Source organism: Egretta garzetta, unplaced genomic scaffold, assembly GCF_000687185.1.
Source record: "Egretta garzetta isolate BGI_Z169 unplaced genomic scaffold, ASM68718v1 scaffold197, whole genome shotgun sequence".
NCBI classification, from domain to species: Eukaryota; Metazoa; Chordata; class Aves; order Pelecaniformes; family Ardeidae; genus Egretta; species Egretta garzetta.
In genome coordinates this window covers 3,668,578-3,681,098 of record NW_009260274.1, presented here as the reverse complement: position 1 = coordinate 3,681,098, position 12,521 = coordinate 3,668,578, and the positions used below count along the sequence as shown (strand labels likewise).

At 37.9% G+C, this 12,521-nt stretch overlaps 1 protein-coding gene across 3 annotated transcripts in view; it reads right to left on the bottom strand.

Annotated features, from left to right (window-relative positions):
- The window catches only part of ARHGAP15 (Rho GTPase activating protein 15), a 336,537-nt gene that overhangs the window by 23,615 nt on the left and 300,401 nt on the right, over nt 1–12,521 (bottom strand). For all 3 annotated transcript variants that reach the window (XM_035897895.1, XM_035897896.1, XM_009642493.2), the window contains exon 13: nt 675–780. In XM_035897895.1, the coding sequence (XP_035753788.1) occupies nt 675–780 (106 nt within the window). The remainder of the gene's footprint in view (nt 1–674; nt 781–12,521) is intronic.

Sequence of the window (12,521 nt, the reverse complement as noted above, 5' to 3'; positions counted from 1 at the left end):
GAACCTGAGAATGTGGGTTGACTTTGTGGACTGACATCTCTTGCAAATGGAGCTCAGTGAGTGCGAAAACCACGGAAGAATGATGAGGTGGAGCCTCACAGTGCCATTTTTCTACCTCTGTGGTATCTCAGCAAGATTAGGAGAGCAAAAGTGCGCTTCCAAATCTCTCCCCAGCGTTTCTTAGGTGTTCTGTGTTTTAACAAGCTTTCTGGCGAGGTACAAGAGTTTGTAACGTATTTTCTTGGTGAGGTTCTTTCTATCATTACGTGCCTCAGTAAAGGAGTTTGAACGGCAGGGATCTCAATGGTGAAAATATGGTGATCAAAAGGTCTATTGCTGGAGAAAGTGAAACAAAACAGGGCACTGCAATACTGGAACACGTTGTATTTTCCCTATTCAATATTCCTGTAGCATAGTAATCCTCACGGGTCTGACTGTGTCGAAGGAAACAGAACTGTTCTGTTTTCTAGTAGCGGAAAAATTCATGCTTTTGCTTAGACATACTGATTTCTTGCGCAGGAATAGGATATTCATAGATACCATAAATCATGCTTAGTTTTGCCAAAGAACATAATTATGCTGGGTATTTTGGATGACATTTCCAATAGGATTTGGACACCACACACTGATTCCTTTTAAAATTATCGATCTGTTAGTACCACAGTTCTACTTACTTCTTTAGATGTTCAAAGAGGATTTTCATTGTGTCATAGTTTGGTCTAGGGAGCTTTTTTACCAGGCTCCTTATGGATTTGATGCGAGTGGCGTTGTCCTGGATTTCTAAGAGGGGAAAAAAAGGAGAAAATAACTGGTTGACTGTCATATTAGGACGTTATTTTGTCAAGTACTGTATCTGGTACCTTAACAAGAAAAAACATTGTTAATATATGGTTAAAACAGGAATGCATTATACCTTCTGTCACCTTAATAGAAAGCAAGAGTAATTTACAAGGATTAAAAATTCTCTCTTATTTTAAGGAAGCATTTTCTGGTTCACAGAATTATATTCTTATGCTTTTCATTTATTTTATTAGACTATTAGACCATCATCCTAAGCTAAAGTACCTCCAAGTAGTGAGGGACCCACATTTTAAGTGGAATTCCACTTTGGCATTACTTCTGTCCAACGGTGAAGTTTCTGTGGTGGAGGCACTTCCCAGGTACTCCTTGTCGTCCTTTTCTTCTCATCATAATTTAATCAGCTATATTTATGAATCTCTATCCTTAACATTACAACCCACCATGTTTGAAAATATAAAATAATCTGCTACTCTTTTTAGTCTTGCTTTCTGGTGATCAATTATTTTGAGAAACTTTTCCAGTGTAGCTATTTTCTAATACTAGTAGCATCTCACAACTGTAATTTCTGTAGGAAACAAATTTCTATTTCGAATTCGTAATAGAGAGTGCAGTACTAAGGGCTTTAATCTCTCTTTCGAGGTGATAAGAGCATTGCTATCCTTTTTGTTAAGATATACCTTCCTGTTGATGATGCATGATTCATAGTATTGTGGAAAGGTTTGACTGATATTTTCATTGATTTGTATGAGATGTTGCAACTAAAGTAAAGTCATGTACAACTGTTCTTTCGTTTAGGAACAGATTAGATAAGGTGCCAGTAGGTCTGACGTAGGGAAAACATCTTGCATGTTACATGCCCTAGATAACCTGAGAATACTTTTCTGATCTTATCATCTATGATTTAATTATCACCTATCATTCTTCGTATAGGTTCCTTTTTAATATTCATATTATCCTAGCACCCAGAGATCTCAATCAAGATTGAATCCCCGTTGCAGTAGGTCCTGCATAAACATACGTGGTTATTAGTGCCTTGATTCAAAGATTTCACCAAAAAAACCCCACGTTTCAAGAAAAAATTTCCTGCAATTGAACTGAACTTAAAAGTTTAAATTACTAGGTTAATATTCCTTCCTCAGCATGTATTCCTAATTCCTGTTGTGGTTAATACTTCATACGTACAGATATAGATGTATATGTCTTTATAATTTGAACATTGCTATAGATGTGAAAGACAAGAGCTCAAAGTAGTCAGTGTATTATTTTCCAGTAAAAAAACCTGAACTTTCATATGGATTTATTCTATAGGAAGCCATGCAATTGACAATGGCGACAATGAAGTTACACACAATCAAAGAATATGATTTCTGTGTATTTTACTCTTGTTCTGGTTTGACCTATATAGAACCTTAACTTCTGAACAGCACAAACTCCCCCAGTCTTGCAACCCAATCGTCCCTTGTTTTTTTTTTCTGCCACAAACCATTAGTACTGTTTATTTTTGTCCCATGGATGATCTGTCCAGTAGAAATATGACTGAAGCTGCAAATGGAAAATATATAAAATTTTCAAAAGTTAATTTACTGTAGGAGGCGGGTACAAATTCTGTGGGCTTTTTATTTGTTCTGTTTGGTGTGTATATATCCTCTGATCTTACTAGATAAGTTATATGTAGATTGGGGCTGTCCTGGCTGTACTGCTACTTCTCCAAAAAAGCTTCTGAACTTGTTTCTGTTTTAGTTGGGTTTCCTCTGAAAATTCAATGGACTTGAGTGCATCTGCAACACTGAGGTCGGGAAAGACTCAATGGAAGGAAAAGGTTCACTGTTTGTCCATTGCAGAATATTTGCAAGGAAATGTCGTACAATAAAACTTTATCGTGCTCTCTTGAAGGAAGTGTCTCTGCTCTGTGCTGATTAACACAGATACCAGCTTGTTAACCACCCTCCCTACAGAAACAGCTATGTTACAGAAGCTGCCCTTCCTTATAGGCTGTATTTGTATAGAGATGATAAACTAAAAAGAGCAGGAATAATTTGCAAAGAAATTATTTATCAAGAGAATGGCAAGGGTAGAAAGCTTTGGTTTAGGGCTTACCGTACCAAAGTCATCACAGGGGAAGAGATCTTTAGGTAGGCACTAAAGCACAAAACCATAAAAATTTTCCATGAAATTATTTTGTGAATCAGTCTATTTGTTAATTGTTAGTTTATTGTAAAAGAAGAAAAAACAGGCAACATGTGGTAACTTTAGTCAGCATTTCTGAACTGGGAATGATAAACACCTCTGCCTGGCTCTGGCATTTATCAGTACTGAGATATTATTACCACATAGAGTCACAGCATGGTTACTGTTATCATCAAAAAAAAAGAGCCAGCTAATCTTAATGGTTTGTAAAGCCGTTACCTGCACTGGTCTGACATTTATCATGATCATTTTACCACATGAGTCCTACATTGCAAAGGTATTTTATCTGGAAGGGACATCACTATGAATTATTATTTGCAGCTAGGTAGAAAATTGTATGTTGTAGATACCTTTTCTCATTATAAATCACAGTCACATTTCACCATTACCCACACAAAGCTGCTGAGCCCAGGCTTTTTGCCATAACACTTAGTCTCGCTCCCTTTTATAGTTCCATGAAAATATTGGGTACTCTTTCATTAAAATGGTTGATATTGGTGGGTTTTTTTAAATGCTATATACACGCTTGATTTTTCTCTAGTATAAAAGAATTTGTTTTTCCACTTGAGAAGCTGAAGAGGATAAACTGTTCATTTTTTTTATTAAAGCTTACTCTCGCTTCAGTTTTTGTGGCTGGGCTTGTCTTTACACTTGACCTTGTTGATGGAATATTTAACAGATCAGATGCAAGATCTTATGTTTCATTTGCAATACCTATGTATTTGCTTTCTTTCTGTAAAGCTTTGAGTTCCACTTTCCTAGAAATTTTCCCCTTTCAAATTCATAAGTAGAAAGATTTTTAATTTTTTTTTTTTTTTTGTTGAGGTTTTCTCTTTACCATGCTAAAGGGGAAATCCTTAAACACGGGTTTGTATAAATAGTTGTGGAGAAGGTATCCCACTCTTTGTGCTGTTTTATGAAGCCTGGCAGTACAGGGTGCAAAGGAAGGAAAACACTCTGAACAGTTGTTAAATTCTCCAGCTAAGTCTAGAAAACAAGGCAGACCAATTTTGATAAAATAAAATAACATTATTTTTCATTATACTCTTTTAATGGTGGAAATGTGGGGAAAAGATTCCCGTTTGGAAAGTTAGACTCTCTTTTCCCTATGAAGATTTCTGAAGGAAAAGAGTCATCATAATCACATGTCTGAAATAAAGAACGAGGGGATGGTTAATCCTTTTTGCATTTTTTAGGCAAAATATGGAAGATGTAGGTGATAATTTCAGCAGATCAAGATACTCTGAAGAGAATCGCAGATGGTTTTCCATGTAATATTTTCATAGAACATATATTTAGAATTTGGGTTACTGTCTTTAAAAATAGGGCTGGCTCCCTTTAAACAGAGCAAAACTGTGGAGATGCTCTCTTGTTTATATTTAAATGAAGAACGCATTGAAAAAACCCACTTAATATTATATAAGCTCTTTTGTAAATGAGCTTTGGATAAACATTTGAGCGTAGAAGAAAACATGATGTGTCTGTAACATTAACAGTGGCTGGGTAAAAATGAATGAAGAAAGTAACCTTTAGCACTCGTGTCCATAAAGAATACTTAAGCAAATCCCACCAAATCTTTCTTTTAATCATTAATTTTAAATGGACGTAGATGTTTACAACACACCACTTTGTTTCAGAACAGGAAGTCCAGGGTTTATCTCCAATAACTCACGTTTGCTAGGAAGGGATGTATGTCTCTAACCTGACATGCATTCATTATTTTGTAAGGTACCGGAGTCTGACCCGTGACCCTCCTCGGACCTGCTGCATTATTCATGTCTGACTGACTTTGTATAGTTTTACTATAGCTCCCATTTCCCTTTACCAGGCATTGCAGTGGCTTGTGCATGTTTAATGTTAAATGGCATTTATGGCTCACATTAATGCCTAATTTTATCACGAGCCATGGTTTCTTTTTATGCTCTCGAGCCTCACAGCTGAACTGCTGAAAAAAACCAGTGATTTATGATTCTGCATAAAGTATCAAACTATTGATCTGCCACCTAATCTGTGGGGTTTTGTTGTTGCTGTTTTTTAAGCATGGTTTTCTCTGATTTTTCTTACATGGCTCTTCTCACCTTGTTTTGTTTTTTTTGGATAAGATTTCTGCTGTGGTTAAAACGTCACACACTGTTGCTACAGCAAAATCTGTCTGCCAAGACTTTTTCCAACAATTCGCGACTGATTCAGCTGCCGAGAGAAAGACAGGTCTTGTCTGGGGCTTTTTTGGTTTGTTTATTTCATTTTGTTGGTTTTGTTTCGTTGGGTTTTTTTGGTTTGGTTTTTTTTTGTTTTTTTTTTTAATCGGAACTGAGTGGGTTAGGTGGATTTTCGAGTGCTAATGAAATTGTGAGACTTATGGCGCTGGCTACAGCCAGCCGTAGTGTGGGCAGACGCTCTGTGAGCTTCCCCACTGTGCTGCTGTGCAAGCATCCCCGCTGTTATGTTTGCTATAGTTTTAATGTCTGTGAAAAATTCCTGATGCAACTAAATTATGTTCTGCCCTCTTGTTTGTATAAATAAACACCCGACTAAGCCAATTCATCTTGCTCTTGCCCATTTTAGAAGCTTACCCTGTCACACAATGCTTAACCCCAGTCCTTGATAGCTTTGGTGTTATCAGGGAATGAAAACTTGCTTAAAAGAGAGTGCTCTGTTGGCTTGATTTTTTTTTCAGAGATGCCAACTACCCGAAACTCTGCCTTTATTCAGTAAGTCTTCATATTATGGAAGTCCTGCTGGCTAAAATACACAGATTTTTATGTATAAATATATAGATAAATTATTGGTATCACTTTTAGCATAGGGATATTTTGCTGTTACTGTATGCAACAGAAAAGTCCCAATTTTAATCACTCGCATTACGCTGTGGCGATCGGCTGGTGCAGATACATTGTAAAGTATTTTCTTGTTTTTTAAAAAAAAAATCTATAAGAAGCGTTCAAACTAACTAATGTTTGCTATAAGGAAAATAACCAATTTGTGATCTGAATTGATTTTACTTTTTATTCATGCCTCAGAAATAGATGTTGCAAAAGAAAATGAGAATTGTGTGAAACCTCTCTATATGGGCAATTGATAAATTCATCCTATGCGACATAAAGCGGAGTTTGCAATGAATATTCATACAACTTTTGCGATCCGTTAGCAAGACCCAAGACAATGAGGTTGCAACTCAGCCCCGTTTAACAAAAATATATGTAGAATTAATGGGAAAAGACAGCACTTACAAAAGTTAAACTTTAATGTATCAAACTCCAGGTGCCGGAGTTTGAGGGAAATAACTAATAATAGTCATTTTTTTACATATTTGATGGGCCTGATTATGCAATGTGCAACTCTAAATGGCTTATAGCACATTGTAGCATGGTTCCATCCCATTGGCTACAGTAGGGTGCAGGCAGATGGATGACAGTGACAAGGAGAGAAGTGCTTTTGCTTAGCCGTGCGTTAAGATGCCATCCAGAAGCTCTGTGCACTGCAGACACTTCATTAGGATGCCAGGATAATGGTAAACTACCACTCAGAGTGACACCCCATTTCCTGCTTACTGAGCTCTCCAACCTCGGCAGATGTCAACAATCTCACAGTGCTACAGAGCAGACCTAACTTTCCAGGCACTTTGACTCCAATTTTTTTCCCTTAACAGTGCCATACATTACATGCAATATGTAACAGCAAGTACCAAACAAAAACAAAATTTGCTGCCCTAATTATAACAAAGCAGCATCTGACTTAGGTACTGCATGCTCGGCGTACATACAACCAGTTAGGCAGCGTAAAAGAGGGATGCTCTTTGTCGGTCAATTTGGGGGCTTAATTAGACTTAGGACTTTGATAGCTAATGGATAGTCTGATCCCAACTGAAATGATTGTGCTTCACCGCTAACTAACTTCTACCGAGCCTCTGAAAAAATAGGCTGAGCTCTTCTTTCCTGGTATTTCATACACGGTTCCAGCCCTGTGCCGGGTTTTTCTGCACAGAAAGAGCAGACTTGAGCATCTGGACGGTGTGATATTTTCTCTGCAAATGCACAACTCGAGGCCGTAACGCACCTCCCCAACAGCAGTTAAAGCCAGCAGAGAGACTGCGCTACGATGCTTGACCTGCACGCCTTTCCAGAGAAACACAAATAGTTGCTCACACTTTCAAAAATTGTCCTCAGACACAGAAGCAGTATCCATAACGTCACCATTTCTAATTTAATTTAATTTCTTGAACCTATCGTTGTGTGTTTATGCATGTTTTTGAAATCAGGAATCCTGTTTATTTTACATACAGGGCTTTTTTTCCCCGCTCTTTTTTGGCCAATGAGGTAGCTCAAGCAGTATTGTTCTTCTCTACCGCAGCGAAAGCCCTTCACTACTTATTTTTGATGTATGAAGGGGTGGAAGAATGACAAGACATCACTGCCAGCTCATGCAATCCCCACTCCCGTCTCCTTCACAGCCTCCTTTTGCCCCCATGGCCTGTGCTGAGGGCAATTTGATTGGCATCCCTCTGCTCCTCACCCACCTTCTCCGAACCGCTATGTCAGTTGAGGACCTGGAGATGGACGGCAATTTGGGACAGAGAAAATCTGTAGCAGGGTGGAAGGATGCACGAGGATGAGGCAGCAAAACATTTCTCAGATTTCACCTTACATGAAAATAAAGAAAATTGCTGAATAGGAACCGTCCCAGAAGATTCGCGAAGTCGGGGACGTATCCTGTCACATTTATTCAGCTGTTGTCCATTTTCCCTGGGCAAAATTCCCACCAAAGGTCTCAAATGCACTCTGATTTCCCTCACTGTGAACTGTGCCCTTGGCATTGCTGTTGGGAGGTGGGATCGGGCCCCTTGTCAGTACTCCAGGAGAGATCCCAGGATGCGTGAAAATTGGAGATCTATTTTAGCCAGTTAAGCTGGGAATTCATAAGCTTAAAAAGAGACTTTTAAAATGTGCTAGAAATAATTTTGTGAATATTCATTCTGGTATTTTTGCTCTGCTTGCTCTGTCTAACCTTTACTGTATTAACCTCCAGCAAAAGAAAAAAACAAGGAAGTTCATTTTTCAGATGACCCATATGAAGGGGTTAAAAGGATTTAATATTTTTAGTAATCAAAGAAAAGCATACATTTTATTCTTCCTTTTTTTTCCCCCCTTCTAAGACTAAAAAAAAAAAGTAAACAGCATCTCCCCAAGGGAGATTTAGATTTGAAGACTGTTCATTATATCATTTGAATAAGACTAGACCTGGCCTTTTGACTTTGAACCACTACCAAATTTCAGGCTGTGAGGAAATTGTTCTACATTTCCTGACAAATTGAGTTAAGCAGACATTAAGTGGGCTTTAAGAAAACAAATGGCCATCTTTATCACAGGTGGACACTGATGGCTTAATGGGGCCTGGGCTGATTGTATCACTTCTAATGGCTTGACGGGAAGCATTAGGGTTTTTGCATAAAGAACTGGCATTTCGAACCCTGCTAACACAGACCTGTCAAGCGTTCTGTATCCCTTTGTGCATGGAAGCAGATGTTTGTATGTATACTATGAACTGGCATTAGAGCAAGCGACAGATGCCTGTATGAATGCCAGGTTTGTGAATTTTTACAGCAGGAGCATGTTCTGAGGAAGTACAGCCCTGCCCTCTATCATAGGTAATTCCCAGTGGAACTTGCTAAATCCCAGCTATGTTTTCATTATTTGGTTTTCCTAGCAACTGGATGAATGTGTCTGTCCTGAAAACGCGAGAGATGAGACCGCTACCAAATTCTTACAAATTCACAGTAGCGAGGCTGTTTTGAAGTTGTTATTTTCTGCAATTTCTTTTTGCACCATGCAATCTAACCCAACCTTTCTCAGAGGGGAAAGTGGTATTATAGCTATATAATTAAAACTTGCATTAATGCTAGCCGGTGAACCGTTCTCCCCCTTTCCTCCTTCTCTCCCCCCAAATGCTGAATTCGACACACGGCGTTTCGCTGCCTTCCACATTCACAACTTAGACTGTAGTTGTCTGTCAACAATACGAACAGGTAGCTTGCAGTCCATTAAACAAACACAGTGCCCCCCTCACTTTTATTTGACATTTTATTTGGCTGTGACAAATGAGCAGCAGTTGGATTATAACATAATTTGTCTTGTCTTTATTACCAGCACAAAGGACACCATTCATTAATTATTCTGCCGTTGCAGCTTAACACTAACTGGAAAGGTCCCTCTTCGGACAGATGGCGGGGACGATGTTATTTATATCAATCAGCCAAAATCCTCAACAAGGATTACTGTTCCTGAGACTACAATGATTTATTTCTTTTTACCTCACCCTCCCTCAACCCCCTTCTGCTTTCAGAGATTTCTCTATAAAAACGAAATTTGATGGGAATCTTAAAGCAAAGCCATATTTAACCTGTTAGCTTGCAAAACAACATGCATGCTACATCAGTTTAACTACACAGTATTAGTTGCATATTTTGAATCGTTTCGGCTCTCTCTCTCTTTTTTTTTTCCTTCTTTTTTTTTTTTTTTCTTTTTTTGATCTTCAACTCTGTAGAAAAGATTAACTGAGGGTCTCGGAGCAGCAAGTTCAGCAAAAGTTTGCCTTTTCTGTAACACCATACTGCTGTTGTCCCCAGAGACCACCGGGATCAGGAAATAGTGCCAGCTGTCAGGATTTCTGTCTCTGATAAGATGAGATGACCCACCTTATTACAGAGAGACCAGCAGTAGACCCTTCTGCGAGATGAACTCGGATGTTTATTAAAACTCCAGGCTAAACTGAGGGTCAAAGCGTACAGGAGACAGATGCTCATCAATCCCTACTGGATGCGAGTCTTCGTTCGCGATCAAGGGGCGGAGGGATTTTACCTAACTTGTTCTGTCTTGTTAACGATCCTGCCCGACGCGTGATCAAACAGCAATCATTTCTACTGTCCTAATCCAGATGTAAAAATCATCTGAGCATTGCTTACAAGGTCTCAGAAATGCTGCCCTTTCTCGCACGCCTTCTCTTCTCAGAAGTGATCTGCGTGGATTTTTTTTTATCTCATCAGGACTGAGACATTTAAAGTTTTATCTAAGTTGCACATACTGTTAATAAAGACTAAAATACAGAAACTTTCATTGTCTGAAGAAATTATTGGTATAACCTTGCTATCCTGATTAGTTTGCAAATATTAAAAGTCCCATCAAGACAAATATCAGCAACATGCAAATACCCTTGCAGGTTGTGATTAAGATTTTAAATGTATCCTTTTGCTTTTAGTTAATGAAAAACAAAGTCTTGGAGGATCTAAGTTGTAATTTATTAAACATGAAAGGCTCCTTGATGAAATATAGAAATGAGATATATTTTGCATTTCAAAGATTTAAGCTGACAACTTACTTGCATGCAAATAAGAGCAAGATTTGTAAAAATATTTGAAAAGAAATTATTCCTGAATGTACTTATTACAATAATGTGGCATGTAGATAAGAGAAACACACAGCATTAAAAGACATTCATTTCTCCAAAGTCTTAAAATTAGCTTCTTTCTGCCATTGTGTATTAATGTTCTTCTTCAGGAATGCAGCATATTAAAGAACTGAACAGAATTAGTAATAAATTTGTTAATTACAAATTTAAGCAACACAACTGTGTTGTTTTCCCAATATGTTTTTTTTCAAAAGCAGAATTGCTAATGCATTTTAATCATTTATGTATAAACATTTGAAGATAAAATATTCTGAAGTTTATCAATTTCAAGAGCTGTTTATTTGCTGGCAAAATAGGGCATGTTATACAACATATATCTTATCATTTTTGCTCATCAAATCCCCATTTGCTGAATGCAAATTTCTCTGGTCTAAGTGCTCTTGCACCTCAATTTAAATGAATAATAGGATAGACTCTATTAAAATCGGTTTAAGGTTGCCATGGGTGACATATCAGTAGGGTTAAAATGAGAAAAAAGGTCACAGAGGCAGTCCTTACAACCTGTTTTTTTTTATTATTATTATAATGAAGCATATGTAAGTATCTATGTAGGTTTAAATGACAACATATTGATATTGTAGACAATGGATAGTTTGCGGGTCTTTTTCTTTCTTTCTTTCTTTTTTTTTTTTTTTTAGACAACGTAGTCCACACCAAATAAATGTGAAATTATAGTGTCATCAATAACTCGAAGAATTTATTCAGTTGCACTGAAAATTAGAGCGTAAGCCTCAGCGCAGTAACGCTGTAGACTGACAGATTGTGGATTTGTAGAAATAACAGAGAACTCAGAAAAAGACTGTACTTTTGCTGCGGCAAATCCTTCATTTCAAGGCACCAGCAAGGTACTGTAATCATATTAACAAAGCAGCCAGAAACTATACCCAAACACCTCATTTGAGAAGAATTTTGAGTCTTCAGCTAACCTGATTTATGGGATTATGCATGCAGTTATTTGATAAGTATTGAAAATACTACCACTTCGCACTGGAGGCTTCCTTGATCTATCTTTTTGTGTGTGTGTCATAGTCTTATCCTGTTTAAAGCTTAAAAAATACCGCTTCTGACCATTCTAGAGACTTAAAGAACAAAGTAAAAGCGCAACTTTCCTGAATTTTTTGTTTTTGGATCCTTAAAAAGTCAATCTATTTATTTTACTAGTCCCCTTATTACTCACTTTTTTTATATTATGCATGATTTTCATTTGGATTTCACAGACTCAGGTTTTTGATACAAGGAAGGAAGTGTTATATTTCCCCTTCCTTTTTTTTTTTTTTTTTTTCTTGTAACCTACAATAAGAAGAAAAAGCTCCTTATTTGCTAAGGTTACAGTGTTAGTTTAATTTTCATAGGAGCAGTGGAATATTTTGAAGTGAGTAACATTTACCAAGTCATTAGTTTTATGCAAACTAGGAAGGAAGATGAAAGAAAAAAAATTATCAATTATTTATAGATTGTTAAAATGTATCGTCGTGCAGTGCTACTGTATAGAAATGACAATTAGCCAAACTTACCTTCTATAATTAATAATACATATATTATGCTCTTTGGGCAACTAATCACCAGTTCTACAGATTTGTTTGACACTGCTGAAGATACCTAGCACACGCACGGGTTAAAATAGGAAAAGCAGAACAATGTTCTCCCATTAAGGAATGGCCAGCTGGAACAGGCTTTCAGCTATACTTAAACTCACGCCGCGCTTCCAGTTGACAAAATGGTGGTCTACCAAAGCGCTTGACAACCTGATTGGCACATGTGAAATTAAAATCCAAAGGCTCCTAGCGGGAAAGGTCTCCCAAACTGGCGGTTTGACTGCTACACTGAAAGCAACCCACCGCATTTATCACCCTCTGCCTCGACTCGAAACTTTGGAAGACGGTAACAGCAGTGCTCCTTATGTCCAAGCTACTGGCCAGGCAGGCGCAGATCAGCAGGCCGTGCTGCGCAACCTGTTTCTCCGGCGGTACAGATTTGGAAACGGCAGATATAGCTCGCGAGGGGCAGCCGCTCCATTCGCACCTATCAAAACAACAGGCAGGGCTGGCACGCTTTCAGCGAGAGGAGCGGGG